This window comes from Capsicum annuum, chromosome 8 (assembly GCF_002878395.1).
Source record: "Capsicum annuum cultivar UCD-10X-F1 chromosome 8, UCD10Xv1.1, whole genome shotgun sequence".
NCBI classification, from domain to species: Eukaryota; Viridiplantae; Streptophyta; class Magnoliopsida; order Solanales; family Solanaceae; genus Capsicum; species Capsicum annuum.
Genome location: NC_061118.1, coordinates 163497167 through 163517699, shown reverse-complemented (window position 1 = coordinate 163517699; position 20533 = coordinate 163497167). Strand labels below are relative to the sequence as shown.

General features: G+C 34.1%; 1 protein-coding gene and 1 long non-coding RNA gene across 5 annotated transcripts; one reads left to right on the top strand and one right to left on the bottom strand.

The window, feature by feature from the left end:
• Positions 1–2483: 2483 nt before the first annotated feature.
• On the top strand, positions 2484–15421 carry LOC107840145 (MADS-box transcription factor 23). 3 transcript variants are annotated; one of them, XM_016683892.2, is made up of 9 exons: positions 2484–2573; positions 3079–3303; positions 4994–5072; positions 12485–12546; positions 14323–14422; positions 14558–14599; positions 14679–14720; positions 14880–15034; positions 15168–15421. In XM_016683892.2, exons 2-9 carry the CDS (start codon positions 3122–3124, stop codon positions 15193–15195), a joined length of 690 nt encoding a protein of 229 aa, XP_016539378.1. In that variant the 5' UTR covers positions 2484–2573; positions 3079–3121; the 3' UTR covers positions 15196–15421. The 3 variants fall into 3 exon arrangements, with proteins under 3 accessions (XP_016539378.1, XP_016539376.1, XP_016539377.1); XM_016683890.2 differs by having other exon boundaries at positions 14679–14759; XM_016683891.2 differs by having other exon boundaries at positions 14679–14759; positions 14880–15057.
• On the bottom strand, positions 7311–20161 carry LOC107840146. Of its 2 annotated transcripts, XR_001665184.2 has the most exons (5): positions 19967–20147; positions 19750–19833; positions 18256–18329; positions 14305–14374; positions 7311–8131 (listed from the first exon to the last, which is right to left on the bottom strand). It is a non-coding gene; the product is annotated as an uncharacterized LOC107840146 (long non-coding RNA). The 2 variants fall into 2 exon arrangements; XR_001665185.2 differs by lacking the exon at positions 18256–18329 and having other exon boundaries at positions 19967–20161.
• Positions 20162–20533: the final 372 nt, after the last annotated feature.

The window sequence follows — 20533 nt, the reverse complement described above, 5'->3', positions numbered from 1 at the left end:
AAAAAGGTAGAGATATAAGAGAGTGAAAGACAGTAATAATGTTTTATTTTGAAATCTTGAAGATCATAGGAGTAATTATTTTCGAATATGAGAAAGGAAAAAAAATGAAAAAGGAAAAAAAAATAGAGAAATAGAAAAGAGAAAATAAAGTGAAAATAAAAAAATAGAAAAAAAAAATAAAATAAGAAAATAAAATGTTAAAAAAAAGATGAAAAAAAGGGGTAAAAGATATCGCTATATTTGAGGGAGGTGAAAGAGTGGAGTGAAAATAGGAAAATGTAAAGTAGTGAGAGTAAAACATGCACTTGCCTAGTTAATGAGTAAAATAATGCTACTCTTGCTATAAACTGTAATTTTACAAAAATGTTGTTATTTATTGTAATTATAATCTTAAGTATGCTACTTTATGTAATTTTCCTATTTAAAAATCTAAAACCAATAAACCAAATCGATAATATATAAAATCAAATCGAATCGACCGATTCACACCCTAAGTATTAATAGGAAAGGATTTTGATTATCTCAGTTTTATTTATATGTCGAGATGTGATTTCTCTCCATTGAATGTTTATTCTATGTATGTGTCATCCTCACCCTATAATTAAAGTGTTTATAGTATTCAATGCAATTACTACTAAAGATAGAATGAAAAATAGTAATTAACGTTCTCTTAAATTTCTAAAATAACAAATAATTTAAGATGACTATGCTTAAAAATCACGATAAATAATTTGAGACGGGATCAAAAATAAAAGACAACAAAATATGTCAGCTCAACAATCATTCACATTTGCCAACCAACCTTAACTAATTAATTCAGAGTTCACCATAAAAAGTCACAAGATATATAATGTTGGTTGCCATTCTAAATGTACTTTTACCCTTTCAGTTTTGGTCCAAAATAAGTTTAAGAGAAACAAATGTTTGTTGGACCAAATCGTAACAGGGGAGAGATTAATTATTTGTCTTCTCTATTTTGTTTTTTTCCCAAAAGAGAGATGGAAAAGGTTAAACAAGTTTACTAATCTGAAAAAGAGACCAAGTGCGGGGTGATTAGTCAATTCAAAAAATATTTGGTATCAATAAACTTTGGACACATGTACTACAACAAGAACTAAAACTAACTCCCCACCGTTCATCAAATTGTCCTACTCCATCCATTCCAAAATAATTAAATTATTAAAAAAAATCTTTTAAAATATAAATTATAGATTACTTTTTACTATTTTTCTTTTAATTATTCTTAAATTATTTACCTAGAAAGTGTGAAGTACTTAAAACCTCATTAAATGAAAGGATAAATTTGAAAGAAAAAAAATCAATATATCTTTTGAAGAATGAACAATTCATTTATTTATTTTAGACATTAAAAAATAGGTCAACAATTCATTTATTTTGAAATGAAAGGAGTACTAACTAACAATATTGTTATAAAATAGTTGTCATGTTAAAAAATTAAAATATAATTAATTATACGATAAATGCGAGGGCAAATGATCGAGGTGAAAAAAAAAAGAGTAATATTAAATTGAGATTAAAGAATAAATATAAGAATAATTTACTTCGTTCATTTCATAATACTGACTCCTCTTGATTTGATACACAAAGGCATATTTGATCAAACTAACATTATTACTGATGTTTTAGAACTTGAAAGTTTACTATTACTATAATTTTACGTAGTTATATTGAATACTAAAGATAGAAATTAAAAACATACTAAAAGTGAAACAATCATTTATACACAAGTAATACGAAATGAAGGAAGTTTAGTTAATTTTTAGAGGAAAAAATATGACAAGTAAAATGAACCGGAGAAGTAAAATAATAATTAAAAATAACATAAATACCAACTATTTTGGAATTAATTACTCTCTCCCATTTTTTTAATTACTTTACTCTATCTCCCTATTAATATACATAATATATCCAACATATACATAATATTCTGTGTATTCTGTATCTATGTTGGGATTTTTGTAATATGTTTAGAGAGTTGAGAATTTTCATAATATTGAAAACATAAGTTGTGTATTTATGTAATTTTTAGAAATAATAAAACAACCCCCACAAAATTGGCCAAAAGCCATTGACATGTTGACAAATGTTAGTCATCTATAAGTTAAACGACATTAAAATTCTAAATAACATTTCAGACATTTTCTTCAATCAAAAAACTTCTGAAAGTCCGAGGATATATCACATAAGCCCACTCTCTCGAGTTTCAAACTAAACGTACGCGCCTTATTAACCTCACATCTGTCCCTAAATGGCAAATCCGTAAATACAGTAAAACTTAAACCCGTACTCTTAACCCGTCAACGCAATCGTAATGATCTATATTGACAGGTGTCAGCGAGTGGAGCTGTTATTCGCTACGCGCGCGAGTGGGTGAGGTGTAATTCTGGTAAGTGGTTTAGTGAACAAAACAAGCTGCTGGTTTTTGTCTAAAAACCATCATTGAGCTAATTAAGCTTTCCATTTAAAGCTTTAATTAACAGTTATTTTTTTCACTAAACCAAGTATTTTCTCTTCTCTCTAGAGTCAGTCTACTATCAAAATCTCTCAAATTAGTAAGTTGCTCTTTTACTTTTGTCTTTTTTCTCAAATTCATATAAATTATGGATGTATACATAGGTTCTTGATTGTTCATAAAACTTTCTAATTTTAGCTATTGATGATTGATTAATTTCTTCCTATATTCAAGATTATTTTCATATTCTTGATTAATTTTATTCTAGCTCTTTGTGATCCCTTTTGATTTGATCTAGCAAAGATGAGAATTTGCAAGGTCAAAAACCCTAGCATAATTATTCAAAAAAAAAAAAAGAAGAAGAAGCAGGAATTCCCAAATAATTACATCTCTCTCTCCTCCATCTAGTTTCATATATTGCTTCATTTTCTTTTTCATGGATCAGTAAATCAATTGTGGATGTATTTTGATCTTGTATTTGTCTTGGTAGCCCATACATAATGTTTTCTAATTTTAGCTTGAGCTATATGGATGAGTTTTCAAATTAAATTCCATGTTGATATTTTGTGTTTTTTGGGTGACCTTTTGGCATTGATCTCTTGCAGAGGGTATTTATAGGAAAATTTGTACTATAATAATTAAGAAGAGATGGGGAGAGGGAAAATAGTGATACAAAGGATTGATAATACAACAAGCAGGCAAGTGACTTTCTCAAAGAGAAGAAATGGACTTCTCAAAAAGGCTAAAGAGCTTGCAATCCTTTGTGATGCTCAAGTTGGACTCATTATTTTCTCCAGCACTGGAAAACTCTATGAATTTGCCAGCAACAGGTTATTTGCTTTTAAATTTAATTTGATCTGTCTTTTAACTTGGTCCTAAATTAATTAATTAATTATATTATATTTGCAGCGCTTTCCTTCTTCTTCTTCTTCGTCTTCCTTTTTCTTTTTCTTTTAGTTTCAATTCTCTCTATTGCCTCTATTTGATGTTCATGTATTTCTTGCTCATAATTGATTATTTTATTTTGGAATTTCCGTTTTTTGTTAAAATATTGGCAACTTGGTATACCTTTCCTTTTAATTACTGCTAACATTTGTTTGTGTAAGAAAGTAGTCAGATAAGAGCATGAATATACCTTGGTAGTGCATCAGGATTCCACGTGCATATTTACAAATGCATGTTGTACGATAATGAGTTTAATTAGTTCTCTTGCTCTTTTTTTCTCCCCTTCTTTTTGCTGTAATTTTTTTTTTTTCTTCAATTACCTGCCTAAGGCCCGCTTTAATTTATTTTTTGCCTGCAGTGATTGGATTGATTATCATATATAATATATATATATATATGCACGAAACTAGTGTTGAAAAAATTGACGCAAGGAACAACATGCATGCAGCAATATCTAATAAGAAAACTTACGAGAAATAAGTAGTCAAATTAAAATTATACATAGTATACATATATATATACTTCCTCCGTTCATTTTTTTCATGTTTGATTTAGCGCACTCCTTAAGAAGTAGTTAAAAAAAAAAGTCAGTTTTTTATATCAACCTTCTAGTTTAATTTATACATAGTTGTTCTCTCTTGATCAGTCTATTATTCACATAAAACCTAAGGTGTCATTTGGTTGTGGGTTAAGCAAAAAAGGAATATATGACTTAATTTTGTGCTGTGTTAGTTTGTGGGAGGCCAAATCTCACATTCACGGGGCAACTCGATCTATTCCTACTTGTCACAATTCAAACTTGTGTACGTAATACGGTCTAGGACCATGCCTAATAATGTCAGTATATCTTGGATTTCATTGTGCAATATTTATCAACAATATATGTTGGCCTATATTGGATGGTCACTCAATCATTACAATTAATAAAGAATTACAGATGGTGTGCTCCTTAATTCTCTCTTAAAAGGATCAAGAATTCACACGTCAATGGCTTCTCAAATCTGATATACTTAAGACATTATAATTAGCTTTCTATCTTTCCAATAGCCAATTGAGTGACAATCTATTATTAGTTTGATTTTACTGGCATGGCCTCCTTTTAATTAAAGACAAAAAATTACTAGAAGAGAGTATGAAAAACGAAAAGAAAAAAAAAAAAGAGAGAGTAAGATGCCATATGAAAAAGCAAAAGAAAAAATTCCTCCCTTTTTGAGTGTTCCATCGTAACTACTATAACTATAATACTTTGTACTACGTACCTTTGTACACAACCTTCTTTAGACACATGCATGGTCAAAAGTCTTATTTTTGGTGCGCCACTTAATTAATTATGTGTATATTTGCTTCAATTTGCCTAGAACATATGAAATTTTATTAACTCGTATGTGCGAAGTATTTTAGCAAGTCAAATGTCTTGAATCATTTTTTCAAGTAATTATGATTAACCTTGCTTATTATAGATAGGTACTAATAATTATGTTCTAAGTGATTTAATTTGATAGCGTAAATTTTAATTCAGAATGTAGCATAGCAATTAAACTCTTGACGCAGTTATATTTTTTTCTGTGTTACCAGCATGAGGTCTACAATTGATAGATACAACAAGATAAAGGAGGAGAATAATAACCTCATGAATCCCATGTCAGAGGTCAAGGTATATATAGCTCTTTAATATATGTGAATATTTGTGATGGAGTGGATATATATTTTTATACCCTTTTGAATGTCCTTATATACTAAATGTGAATACTCATGAGAGGAATTAAATAGTTCAGATTTCAGCCCGTTAAGTGTTAAACTGGTAAGATTTTAAATTTTTTTACAAGTACACCTGTTTATTAATTTGTGATTGAGCATGGCATGTTTATCTCGATATGGCGACGACTATGATTGTGGCTGGAAAGCTTGGATTGAGGCTAATGTGATCATATGTTCTTTTAAGAACCTTAATTTTCTGGTTTTTAACTAAGATATTAGAATATGTTGGGGGGTATTGATATTGTACCAATTCAATTGGAAAGCCTTGTTGAATATTTATGTGGCAAGGACAATTTAGGTGCATTTGCAAAAACTTTATATATTGAGTTATTTGCCTCAAATTTGCTATCTTTGAGGGTAACTTGGTGAAGACGTGAAGTGTTGTTGATAAGTGTAATTTTTTCATGACCTCCATTAACTTGAGTATGCTTGCAGTTTTGAGGTTTATCTAGCTAGCTCTATGGCTACTGGCAATCGAATATGTGTTTGGAATATTAAAATCTTGTTCTGCCTTCATCACTCGAATAATAATTTTGGTGTTTAACATTTTATCTAATATTTTTATAATAATATTTAATTACTTTTTAAATTTGAATTATATAATATTAAAAAATAAACTGTCCTAATCATTCTAGAAAAAAATTATCATTCAGTCTTAATCTTAATTGTCTTAGCAAAAGTCTACTCTTTTACTGCGTGGCATTGCTTCCAATTGGAAATTATATTATAAAACAGTTACGTTATTTTAAAACCCTTTTAGTTGATCTTGTATATCCAGTGTGGGATTTAAACTTTTCATATAATCGATGATATCTGATTATTTTACGCACACCTCAACTAATCTAGTGTATGGAGTTATAACTCATCAATGTTCCGGCAGATAAGCTCAAACTAAATGTATATTTGGACATGAATTAGTTGATAAGAAAAAATGACTATTTTAAAGTTGATGTTATGTTTGAACATGAAAACACATCAAAAGTTTCATTATGGGTGAAAACTCGAAAAATTCCTAAAACTTATTTTTCAAAATTCAATTTCTATATCTGACGTTGAAATAATGAGCTAATTTGATAAACAAACGTTCATTTGAAATAATTTCCAAAAAAGATAATTGCAAAATTTTTAAATAAAATCTATGGCTAAAGTCGAGTGATAGTCCAAGAGTAGAAAGGAATCAACAATTCAAATAGTTAGGATTAAAGCAGAATTATTACTCGATGTTTGTAGTGGTAGCAAATAACAAGTATTCCATTAAATTAGTCGAGATAATCCAAACACTAAAATTATAGGAAAAAAAAAAAAGGCATCCTGTGAGATTGATCTCTTTTCTAAATAAAGAATTTGTCCTAATTAAAATTGAGGACTGTATACTCTCATGTTACTTTACAGTTTACGCTACTTTTACTTGATCAGTCCATTGATTATCCTAGTTATTGGTTCTTAATATTCCATGGCAAAAGATTTGAGTCTAATTTATTTTTATTCAAATTAAGATGTTGAAGATATTCTTATTTGAATGGATAAAATATTGTCTCTAAACTTAAATACCGAGTTATTAAAACCATATTTTTTCAATCTTTAAATATGCATAATTACGCGTAATAAATATACAATTGAAAAAAGTAATTAACTATTAAAAATATATAAATTTAATAAAATAAAATTGATTTGTATGGTGGTGGTGGTAATGTGATTGGTATTAGTGATTATTAATGGTGGCAGTGATAGTTTGATGGTGGAAATGGTTGGTGTTGTACTGATTGGCGTGATAGTAATTGTTGATAGCGATGGTGATGGTTGTAAATAGTTGTGGTGTTAATAGTGATAGTTGAAGTATGTGTGGTGGGTGATTGATTATGAGTAGATACCATTGATGGTGGTGCTAATTATGACGGAGATGGTTGTTAGTAGCAATTGACCATAGTGGTGATAGTGGTGGTGGCAACGATGGTGGTAGTAGGTATAATTATAATGATTGAGGTGGTAGGTGCGATAGCGACTGACAATGGTGATTGACAACAATAGTGGTTGTTATAGCTAAGGTGGTTTGTGATTGGTACGTTAATAGTGGTTTACAACAACAATGGTGGTTGTAATGGCAGAGGTGGTTAATGGTGATGGTCAGTGTATATGGAAAGAGGTGAAAATTATGCACATAATTATTATAACCTATCCAGAGTAAGTAGTAGTTAAATCTTAATACAAACAAGTGCACTTAATGGCCTAAAGTCCTCATTAAGATTGAGACTTGCAAGTTCCAAAGTGCAAACAAGTGATGCTACTCATACAATGTGATATTTGCATCAGCAAGTGCAGGGGCTAAAGGTCCTTTCATGCTGGGTAAAATGCAGGTGCAACACGTTGTGTAAACATTCTGTTTTGTCTTGGTTGCTCTGCAACCAGTGATGCATACATGGGGTTTTGGCCTAGTCTTCTCCCACCCCACCCCACCCCACCCCACCGAGGAATCCTTCCTGGAATTTTTGAGCAGGTTTTCCGACAAGCCTAGTCGAATTCTTACATTGGAATTTAAGGATGGTCAGGAAAGTTCTCAAAATGATCGAGGTTATTCTTGGCCCAAACTCCTCATGTATTATGCTATCAGATTCTTTTCATTCTTTCATATCGAGTTCATCCATCTTTGTCATGGCTCATGGCGGTCTTGCAGAAAGTCTCAAGTGCACAGGATACATGTATGTCATGATAGAAGCACTCATCTTAAGCATCTGCTCTTTTTGGAACCATCCTAAGCCCCAGCAAATCTTAGCTAACCTTCCCCTAGTTCATTGTTCTTCCTTTGGGGCCAAGAGTGGACTGGAAATGCCAAGGGAACACCTGGCATTGGACAATGCCCTAAACTGGGGTTTACTTAGTTTACACCATATTTGTCAATTCCAAGGGAACTTCTGGTTGAATATATCTCTTTGACATGGATATGAGAGGGATTGATTCCTGGAAAACAAAACACGACATTATTAGTTGTTAGAAACGTTAATATATAGCTTTCGAAAAGATACCCTAAATGTAAAAAAAGGACGATAACTGAGAAAGGATGAAGAGAACATTGGCTTGTGCGCCTTTGTGATCTTTCCGACTAGGGGAGGACGGCTGGAGGGGAGGGGAAACATCCCTCACTTTGTTGCCCTGGTGGCTATTATTCTGCCTTTTCTACTGCATTTTTCCTCTATCAATTTTAAGGAAAAGCTACCCTTAATAAGACTTTCACATGCTTATGATGGTGCGTGCTCCCCAGTTGTGTGAGAGCTTCATGTGTTGGGTGATACTCTTTTCTCTTCTACTTCTCTACTCTTGTTCTTATACATGCCTCTCATATATCTCCTTACTCCTGTGGTTCTGCTATATTCAGGTTATTCTCCTTTGCTGTTTTTAATCCTGCTTATTTATTGTTAGTAGTTTCCTAGTCTCTTCGAATGCCTCACTCACTGCCTATCTTGTTGCCCATTTTTCCTGTCCCCCCTCTACAGATTGTCAGGTCTTAAACTTGCTCAAGGCAATAGCCTGATTCTTCCAAGTTGGTCGCTTTGAGTGGTCATCTATAGTTATCGACTGTTAACCTTCACCAACTGAGACATTCTCACACACTCATTACAAATTAACAAACCGTTTTATGAAGTTTTTCCAATCCCTTATTGTCAATCAGTTAGTACGGTGCTATATGTGTCAACTATTAAGTCTTAACCCAAGTAGTGAATACTAAGAGCTGCTCCGCCTGATAGATACTAATCCATCTGCTTAATGTATCACTTATCACATAGTATTTGATTCAGGTCATCTCCAGAGACAGTTACAGATGCTAGCTGATGTGCAACCTCTGTTGTTTCAACAATTATACATAAGCAGAATGATGAACCATAAGAAATACCATCCAAACCAAACAGACGAATACTGGAAAACTGATATTAGTTCTAAAAAAATCTAAAGGCCGAAAACTGGTACAGGTACTCACTCAATCTGGTTTTTTTCCACAGTTCATAGTATACTAGTTTAGAGACCAAAAGTTCTGGCTGTCGTCCAGTCATGATGGCTGAAATGAGGGAAGTTATTGGAGAGTAAGGTGGGGACCAAAACCAGTAATGCTATCCTTCACAGTGTAATTGTAGTACATCACATGCATTGACTAGAGAATATAACCGAATGGAATCTGCCTGCAAGGTGAGAGAATTTGGCTGACAATTGGAAGAAGGAATATCATCTTCTTGACATGATAAGCCTGAGTTTAGAATCTGATTATCTCACATAAGCTAAATTCATGGTCTAGTTAATCAACAAAGCCTTAGTCACAAATCAGTAGGGTTCTGCTATAAGAATTCTTCTATATATCCATTGTGCTCTGAGATCAGGATCTAATGCCTCTTTTAATTAGCATGGAGAGAAGAATGAAGTGACAATGGACATCTACAATGCTATAGAGAAGGTACAGATGAGAATATTTAGCAAAATTCCCATGAAAGGATAGTTCGTTTGTCTATCAAAGAATGTCTTTCCCTATATCAGAGAGAGGATTGGAGGATGTCTCAACCCACCTAAATCGATATAGGATCTACTATCAGAGGTAAGTAATATATAAAAAATTTGAAAAGGAATAAAATGTTGTGAGTAAATTTTTAGTGGTCACCCCATATGGATAGCATACCCATTCTGCAAACACAATACAAGAACTAGAATAAAATGTGCACAAAAATCTAGTGAACCCTGGCAAAGGTCTTATATTTCACATTATGACAGTTTGCTAACGCCACAACTATGTATAGATTAAATTGGTTGGAAAATCTAATCTTGAATTTGTATGTCATGGATGCCGTAATTAAATTATGAAGACAAGAAGTCTTCCCCATCTACGAAGCAGTAGTTCATGGAGAAAATTCATGTGATAGTTCAACAAACAAACCCGAACATATTTAATAAATAACCTGAACCTGAGTGTCCTGGTCTTCTGCTCTCACACCAGTACCTATTCCTGTCATTGTATCTACGAACTGACCTAATCCTTCACTAGTGCTGAATCATACTTTATGCTCTCAAGTAATGATCTATTTCCAGTGTTACATGTTTAGACTGATCCCTCGCTAGAGCTAATGGGCCTCTCAGGTGATTTCCTTGACTTGCCCATGGGTCAATGATAATAGCAGAAAAGGCATCCAGCTGGGAAAAAAGCAGTGAGAGAAAAAGGATCATAAGAAATGCCTCTTCAAATAGCAATATCATAAACTCTTTAAGTGTCCCACAAAATCCAATCCAGGGTTTCAATTTCACTATGAATTCCTCATATAAACTGTCGATGGTCATTTTTTATAATTGCATCCTTCCAGCCTGAAAGGCAATATCAACCCCAACCAACGAGTGTGAGATCCTCTGACGTCATCAATTAAAGGCCTTGTTTCGCATTGGTATGGCAAGATGGATGGAAACCATCCATTTCTTCTGTACATTGTTTCTCACTAAATGATCTTTATAATCAAACACGGGTGTCTTGTATCCTAATTGGAAAATCAAGCAGTGAGATTACAGGTAGAAGAGATGCTTAATTAAAATCTCAGAGATCATAAATGCCTACACACTGATGCACAACAATGCAGAGGAAGTTGCGGGATAGAGATTCTACAACCAAGCCAGCAATCGTATAACAAAAGCTTCTTTCTCCGCGAAGACTAGGGTCCACTTGGTACACAAATTGTGCAGATGCTAGGGTCTGTATGCACTTATTCTCAACTAGATTAGATAAGTCGATCTAGAGAGTATAAGACTATTCATTAGGCCAGAAGTCACATAGGACAAATGGAAAATGTTCTTAGCATGCAAATATAAGAAGCGAAAACCTCCTCTCATTCTATAATTTGCTCACTGTTTCACATCGATATTCCAAGGGCATCAATACTCCTAATTTCCAGTGATAGTCACAGATCACCAGTAGGTTGTCGGTTGAAACTACAAAGATGTAGCTGAAAGACCAAGGATTCAGATGTAAATTTTGTGAGAAGCTAATTTCTAAAACATGTTAAGCAATTGTAACAGAGGTTCCTTTCTTGCTTCCTGAAGATTAGGAGCCGTTTCTTACACACTGCTCACCTGACAAGGCTTATCTCCCGTGATTTTTATTTAGGTATTATTTTATCAATTTCGGAATAGAAAAACTAATGAGCAGATTATGAGTCGAGGTCAGTATTAAGTATAAGAGCAAAAGGTTTAACATACAAATAGAGGACAGCCCTCATATCTTTTGTTTGTAATAGTTAAGTTAGGAGTGTGGTCTAACAATAAGTGAAGTGGGTGAAAATCATGGGAGAACAGTTCAAGTTCCATTAAGACAATAAATTACAGGTGTCTTTTGAGTTATCTGCTCCTGTGTTAGTGCAGATATCAGGTTCTAGTGGAATACCTGAGGTGCACGTAAACTGACCCAAGACATCACTGTTGTTAGAAATAAAAACGAGTAAGGAGGTACTTGAAACTCTCCAACTTTTTAGCATCTTCTCTGTGCACTTGTACTATAGTCGATGTCTTCTAAAATTGGAGTGAGTTAATTGAAGATTTGCGCCTGTCTGCATTTCCAAAGATACTCGTATCTCATTCAACTTTAAAGTTGATGGGTTCATGATACTTGCCCCACGCTTGCATTAGTTTCTTCATGATAGGGCATCAAAGTTTTGTTAGTATCAAATGTTCTCGAGATTACTGATGAAGATCCAATTTTCTGAAAATGTATTAGCTTTCTATAAACTTCCAAGTTACAAAAGTATGCTACATAGCTGAGCATGAATAAATCAAACCGATATGAAGAATCTATATAGTTGACCTCAACTAGTTTGAGATTGAGGCATAGTTGAAGAGAAAAAACAAAAACGTTGTACATATAAACGTAGCACTTATCATTTTAAAGTATTTTATTATGACATGTCCGGGCCAGCTAGCACGCACCTCGACTAATTCCATGGGGTGCCTGCTACCAGCACAGATTACCAGGTACCAGTGTTCATCAAAACATGAACACGCAGGACGAAATCACCTAGTGTATTTGCCTCCGCTGCGCACAGCATTGACCAGCAGGCCACAACCTTCGGTGGTTTTCTTGAATAGTTGAATTTATGATTTGCAGTAATCACCAAGCACTATTCAAGGAAAATAGATGGAATGTGTATCTGATTTCATCTTGTGAATTAATCAGCCTTCTATTTTATTTCATCTTGTCATCCTAATCTAGCACTCATCAAGTTAAGTAGAATGACGAGCTTCATTCTACTTTCCTTTTCTGTTTTTAATCTTTTTTTCTCTTGCTTTTTTGGCTAGTTTTGGCAAAGGGAAGTATCAAGTTTGAGGCAGCAGCTGCATTGCTTGCAAGAAAATCACAGGTAAGTTGATTTGAATGGTATATCTTCTACATGCCTCTATGTCATAGGATTTTTGGTTGAATAGCTAAAGAGTAAGCATTATGATGCCTTTACACACTACAGATTGAGCATCTGATAGAACCTTTTAATATGTTGAATTACGTGAATCAGCTCATCTAAAAGGGTAAATTATTATAGTTGAGATGTTTTTTAATTATATATTAGCAAGAGCCTCTCCCACGGTCAAGAATGAACCCTCCCTACTTTGCTCCTCTTGGTGACTCAAACCCCAAACTCACATTTGGAGGTTGATCAGCCACTTAACTTAGATCACAAGGATAGCTTTGTGAATCATTACACATCTTTTACCAGACAAAGCTACGCTAATTGTTGGAATCCCACATCAGTGGGTTAAAGGGTTCTTGGTCTCCTTATATGGTCTTGGGCAATCCTCCCCTCATGAGCTAGCTTTTGAGGTTGAGTTAGGCCTAAGGTCCATTTCTTTATCATGGTATCAGAGCCAGACCCACCCAGCTCATTGTTTCCGATGTTGGGCCCCCCGTCTTATATTGTCCACGCTTCAGAAGTCCAGCCCTGGGCGTGCGGAGGGGTGTTGGAGTCCCACATCGGTGGGTTAAAGGGTTCTTGGTCTCCTTAAATGGTCTTGGGCAATCCTCCCCTCATGAGCTAGCTTTTGAGGTTGAGTTAGGCCCAAGGTCCATTTCTTTATCACTAATAATTTAGGAAGTAATTACTGCCACGCGAAAAGTATCGAAGTAGGAAATATGTGTGATTGAGAAGGTACCCCTCCTCCCCCGAGCTAGCTTTTGAGGTTGACTTAGGCCCAAGATCCATTTCTTTATCACTAATAATTTAGGAAGTAATTACTGCCACGCGAAAAGTATCGAAGTAGGAAATATGTGTGATCGAGAAGGTACCCCCCCCAACCCCCAAAGAGGTTTGAAGTGCCTTTGCAAGGTTGAAGTAGTACAATATTTTTGAGTATTTTACCTGGTAGTTGGAAAAACAAATGTATGATAAAAGCCGACATATATATCAATTCCATTTACCTATTATCTATCCTTTGAAAATGTCAAGACGTCCCATTTAATCACCTCGTTTACTGTCATCTTTTTTCCTTTTCTTACCTCAAACAAATAAGAGCCATCTTGAGACTAACTGTTATCCTAGGCACATATATGAAAAGGTAGATAAGCAGTTTGAGGACAAAAATGCATTTAAAGGACTCTTCTTTAGGGTTGAATTAGTTCCACGTGGCTTTTCCAAAGCTTCTTTTTGTTAGTTTTTATGATTCGGGGCAATAAATAATTTCTACTGCTTGGTTGCTAGTGATTGATTCCTAGTTGCTAGTAATAAGAACAACTACACCAACAAATTATAAATGTAGACGCCAAAACATTCACTAAAAAGGCAAAGACCAGGTCAAACTCAAATATCATATAAATTAATCCAATCCAGAAAGAACTTGCAAAATTTCCATAAACAAAAATTTATAAATCCAAAAATTACTAAGGAAAAATGACACCCAAGATTTGAAATTGCACATTTCTTCCATGTATTTTCTCTGAATAATTCTAAGAGGAGAGAAGAATAACTATCGAAAATTTTAAGATGAACATCTATTATAACTTGCTACAGGGAATGAATCAAAGCTGAAAGCATGCTTAACATGAAACTATAAGATAACTATAAAACATGCAAATTTCATTGTCTTGGATCAAGCTTGGTAAACAAAGAGAAAAATAATTAAACTAATACCTTTTTTATGAACCACAGGAAGCTTCTGGGTGAAGAACTTTCTGGACTCAGCACCAAAGATCTAACAAATCTGGAAAATCAAATTGAAATGAGTTTGAAAGGGGTTCGAAAGCAAAAGGTAAAATCTACACATTCAAAATTCTTTTGTGTTCAAGAAACTTATGCTAATATCAAGTCGATTATTTCCCCCGAATGTATGACTCTTTCTTTTTTTTATTATAAGGATCCTGAATGTATTACTCTCTTCTTGCAGGAGCAGATTTTGACCGATGAAATCAGAGAACTAAATCGGAAGGTCTTACTAGAAAAACTAAACAGCTTCCATATTCTAGCCTTTAATCTTTATACCAAGATGATTAATATTGCTTCTGCAGGGCAACCTTATTCATCAAGAAAATGTAGAACTCTATAAAAAGGTAAACCTCATTCAACAAGAGTATACAGAATTGCAGAAGGTACTAATTTGGAGAGTATTCTCCATTTGTTGTTAAGTATGCACCACAAAATGTGATTTTACATTAAAATTTTACCACAAGCATAGATGCCCTTGATCTAAGCAAAATTATCTATTCCAGGTTTCGGAGCAAGGATGTGGAAGTGAACCAAACGGGGGCGTTCAGGCTACACATACAATCAGAAACGGATATGATCTACACGCACCAATCAATCTCCAGCTAAGCCAGCCACAAACACAGAAGAATGGAACATCAACAAGTGTAATGCAGCTTGGGTAAATTCCTATCAGAAGAATTAGTTATGCTTCAGTCTCTAGCCTCTCTCCCACTCCCAATATCTGATCCCTCCCTCAGACAGACAAAAGAGAAAATGTGACACTAACTCAACCAATATTACTTTTAAAACAGGCTACAACTGCACTACACAGAAGACTGACAGCTTTCTGTTTTCTCAATTAGCCCTACCATCTAAAAGATACTTCTATGAAACCCATTCTTGATCAAGCTAGAAGGTTCATCAAGCCTGATGGGATCAAGGTCTGCAGATATGTTGGATAGTTTTATGATTTATGTGAACATGCAGAAGTTATCTATGTAAAGTAATTTAACTTAAACTATGAATAAAAGGTGAGGACTATCATTTGTCAAGGTTTGCTTCGGTATATGTGTTGAATGAAAATGGTTGTAGATTAATGCCTGTGATTGGTGCCCATCCAGGATGACTCAAAATAAGATGTGGTTTCATGGAACTATACAAATCTTGCATCAAGCTCAAAGGAAATTTTATTTCAGTTCCATGGCCAAACTTTATATCTGTGATCAAGAGCCCCATAAAAGAATGACTCCAGAAAATTTGAACTCAGTTATTGAAAGATTCTCAGATTTTTTGTGAGAATGTTTATCTTATGGCTTAATTAAGGCAATAATTGCAAACTACTAAGGCTTCAAGACACTTCTTTTTGGGGATAAGGAATGCTTAAAGACCACTAGTAATGTACTATCCTTCAAACTATTACATAAAGGTTACCACAACTACATCATATTGCCAAAATTCAATCAGTTAACCAAATTATGCTATCAAATAAACTAAAATAGGAAAAAAATGCGAAAACATTAGGTGCATTTGTGAGTATTCATGAACATGTTCCTATTTTTATAAGGACTGACAGTTCCTACAGTTTCACTTTGTGGGAATTCGCTGGGTCTGCTGTTGTTGTTGACAGTTCCTACAGCAATGCATCAACATCATCCATATTTAAGCTCATGAAGCACTAAGAACCTCTAAAACCCTGTGAAATCGGGAAGTGGAACAAGATGTACTAATTCATCACACAACTCTTTATTTCAGCCACTCCAAACTAAGAACATTGCATTTAACTCCAGACATGAGACTATAGCTGACTCAACTTTGAAAGGCAAGAAATTAACTACACTTAGACAAGTTCACTTTAGTTAACTCAACCTTAATCCTGGCAGAAAATTGACTAGCACTATATGGCTACAAACAAGTTGCTGCATTTGGCTATCTGAAGCTTAGGCCGGGAGTTGAGTGCAATAACAGAGAAAATTTATCAAAGTTTTCAGCTCACCTAAGAGGAAGAAAAATAGAAGGAAAAGAAATCCAGCTGACGTCATTAGTAAATTGATATGCAAGGAAAAAGGTAAATGTAAAATGATATAGCAAAGGATCACCAGCAAATAAGGTTTTGCCTTTTGGGGCATCTATACTATATCAAAAGGACCAATGGTAAGATTTGTGCAAGATCTCTCATCCCAATATTGCCCTTTTAATTGAGAATTCTCAAAAAGGAAGGCGGCAAATTTGGAAAAGCTCTAACCTCAGATTGGTTTGAAATAGCTAACAGAAACAACGCTACAAGTTCTAAGTCACAAAATGACACTAATTAAGCCAATATTTAATTATCTCATAGAATTATAAATAAGGATTTTACATGATTTCTCAGATTCGAAGTATGCCTTTTCTATTTTAATCAGCTAACCAATAAAATTTGGAATATCTTTCTCTTATGACAAAATAACTATAAAGACAAAAGAATAAATGCATTATTTTGTTATATACATGAACAAAAGCAATTTAAAAAAACAGTACAAAATAAGAAAATCTGAAACAAAAATACACTAAAATAGTATTGCACGTAACTTATGATAAGAACATATACTTGCTAAATATATTGCACCCAAAAGTATTATAAATTGATGTATACGCTTGTAAGCACAAGTGAGAAGAATTAATGCACATAAAAGTAGGCATCGCCCATCACATAAATTAAAGTCACCAAATAGAAAAGCATAACACTAGCGTAATGCTTAAATCAGTAGCCTTTGAGAAACAATGAATGTTTCAAAGTTTCAAGATTTAGTGGAATTTTTTGGTAAAAGATCTAGTGGAATTTCATTCAAGATACTACAAGCATTTGAAACCTTAAAATGACAATTATAATTTATTATGTACTCAAAAAGTGCTAGTTTAGCTGTAAAAGTATGTTTAACAGCAACCAGCAAGGATAGTTACATTCGAGGAATAAGGAAAAATGATTTCAACATAAAACTCTGCATTACTTACAGCATTTATTACGTTATAAAACTTTCCTTTCCTAATATAATCTCAACATTACTAATGTAGCATTTCAGTTACCTTGATATTAATAGTACGCTATGCAAAAGTTAGTATCACGAGTCACATGTTTTATCACTAATGTTGGCAGAACATGTACTGAAATGTGTGGAACATTTTATACCAAAAGAAATGTGAAACGATAATAAAACATCCCTTCCATTAAAATGAAGGAAAACAAGAAAATCCATTTGAGCATGAGGATTCTATCTCAATTATAGATGGAAGTCAAGGAACTACTTGAGCACTTGATAAGAAGAAACTTCATTTGCTGTCGAAGGGACTGGTGTGTATGCTTTCAAGTTAATATTGAAAAATTCACTAGTATAAGTAGGTAGGGGATATTAGGATATGTGATCTGTTGCGTAAAGGGGAGCTGGTGTTACCAACATCGAGCATTAAGGCAACCAACAGGGATTTAAGGCGGCAATAAAAAATCAGAAAGAAGGATAAAGGAGTCGTGAGCAAGAGAAGTTAAGGTTTTCCTCCCCAACATAATCTTTTTCCGCTCATGGTTATACGTTGTATGAGCCAAGTATCTCGACCATTCACTGGACAGAAACCACCAGCTGTCATCCTCCCACTGCGTATCCTCTCAATGCTCAGGCAGAGGACCACTCACGAAGTAATTGACGATGACGAAGCCCACAAGCTTCATGTTCAAGAAGAGTACACAACAGTGATATAGTAACCTTTAAGTGGACCTAAACTCCAGTTAAGCCACCCAATCTAATCCACATAGACGAAATCTGAGGACTCAATCAAATTGGACTTGACAAACATCCACCACTCCAAAAGACACGATTTTCAGATTTTAATTTTAAAAGAGAGAGAGAGAGAGAGAGAGAGAGAGAGGCTCACTATTATAGAGCTATTTGAAGTACATTTTCAGCTAATCGTCTAGTTCTTCTCCGCCATAATTACAAACCAACTCACTGCACATTATAGTTGCATGGTATGTTAACCACCTAATTACATCGAGAAAAACTAACAAAATTCTATCATCGGCCTCCTGACCAACACAATAATCAAGATTACGAAGGAACTAAATAAATCAAGTAGTATCTTATTTTTTGATAACCGTGTTGTCTGGGCCAATTTCCTGGCACCTCAACTAATTTCACGGGTTACCTGCCACCTCCCACCACAACATGTATCAATAACTCTATCCACCAAGGCTAGAACATACTTTGTTGGGAATTAAACCTGAGACCTCATAGTGCACAACCCAACTTCATTGAACCATTAGGCCACACCCTTAAGCTTAGAGGTTATACATTAGTTTAACTTGCTTGATATGAGTTTCCTTGCAGTTATGAATACATCATGGTTGCTTTTTGTGCAATATATCACCTCCTTTGGATCGGAAAGTTTTCCAAATTTAATATAGGATTTTAATGATAATCTAACCACCCAACGGACGCAAATATAGTAATAGCTGATAGGCAAATTATATGTTCAACATAATAAGCTAGAAGAGAATGAAAATTTCCGTAATCCCAACTTTCCCCTAGATATAGAATGTGCCTCAACTCATTTGCTTACAACACTACTCCCATAGAGAGCAAAAAATTGACAATCCTGAGACCTAGTTGAAGGTCAACACAGTCGAGGGTTATTAAAAGAAAAGGTGTGTGTTTCAGCTTCTATAGGTTTCTCTTGGCTCAACATGTATTATCAAGAACCATATTGCTCGTATTTTTCAAAATACTGTCGCACCAGTGTTGGATTCTCAAAAAATACACTACTTTTGGAAGATCCAACACGCACCCATCAATATTTTTGAAGAGTCCGAGCAACATGGATCAAGAGAATCAATGAGTTGTACCACTACCTAAAATACCTCCTAAGTACATTAATTTTCAAAATCAGATGATCTAATTGTCTACGTGGTCATACGGAAAAATAACACGACTAATAGAACTCCATATCAATCAAAAAACATTAAAATTACGCTATTCAAAATAAAGTAGTGGATTTCATATTAAAGAAAAAAGTACCAACCTCCTAATTACATTAATTTTCAAAATCTGATGATCTAATTGTCTACTTGGTTATACATAAAAATAAGACAACTAAAAAAACTCCATAGAAATCAAAAATCATTAAAATAAGGCTATTGAAAATAAAGTAGTGGATTTCATATTAAAGAAAAAAGTAGATGATGTTTGGTTTTGCTACATGTAGCTCTAGGACATAAGAATCAAAACCAATTACTTTCTTGATCTATTGAAAAACAAACTGCATGACTAATTAAATATACCCTAACTTGCAACAACGGGTGGCATCTTCGAGACGAGAATAGTGATCCAATCCAACATGAAATGAAAAAAAGCAAGAAAGACAACAACATACCCGGTGTAATCACACAAGTGGATTTTGAGGAGAGTTATAAGATGTACACAGACTGTTTTTGATGGATCCTCGGCGCGAAAAGAACTGAAAAATAATGTAAAAAGGCTAGTTAACATTGACATGAAGCAAGAAACTCAAAAAATCGAATCAAGAAGAATGAGGAAATTAAAGATCGATGGTGCATTACGTTAAGAATGCATGTAATTTACAAGGGTACCTGTGGTCGTCAATGCCATGGGCGGAAAGAGATAGTTGAGTATATTAGACGGAACAGCAAGGAATGTAATGTACCTTTTCTAGATCAATGTACACATACAGTGATTTGGTAGGAGAAGGGAGGAGAGAGAAGAAAATATCTGGAGTTCAATTTGTCCCAAAGGATTTAAAATATTCTCGAAAAGGAGGGTGCCTTATCAAGTCAAGCAAAAAATGACACAGTTATAAGCATATCAGCTGAGGGGGTACTTTGGTCATTTGGAGCATCTGTGTCTAGTCAGCGATTTAGATTCTTTTGTTGGAGTGACATGGCGATGACGGTCCCCACATGAAAGTTTCTGTCCTAAAATAAGAAAGTGATTGATTTTCTTGGTGGAGGAGGAAATATGAAAAGTAAGTCAGGGATCACTCTCGCCTGGTTTTGCATGTCGTAAGTCTTGTCCCTTATACAAGTATCCTTATTTTCATGAACTTACATATTTTTTATAATCAACCCTCTGACTCATCGAACAACTATTCTATATAACTAATCTTAAGTTTAACATATGATGCAAGCTTTTATTTTATT

What these genes read in the sequence shown, in the direction of transcription:
- LOC107840145 (XM_016683890.2), top strand. Translation starts at nt 3,122, where the DNA reads ATGGGGAGAGGGAAAATAGTGATACAAAGGATTGATAATACAACAAGC. An exon ending in TATGAATTTGCCAGCAACAG is followed by an intron (nt 3,304 to 4,993) that starts GTTATTTGCTTT and finishes CTGTGTTACCAG; the next exon opens with CATGAGGTCTACAATTGATA. An exon ending in AAGGGGTTCGAAAGCAAAAG is followed by an intron (nt 14,423 to 14,557) that starts GTAAAATCTACA and finishes CTCTTCTTGCAG; the next exon opens with GAGCAGATTTTGACCGATGA.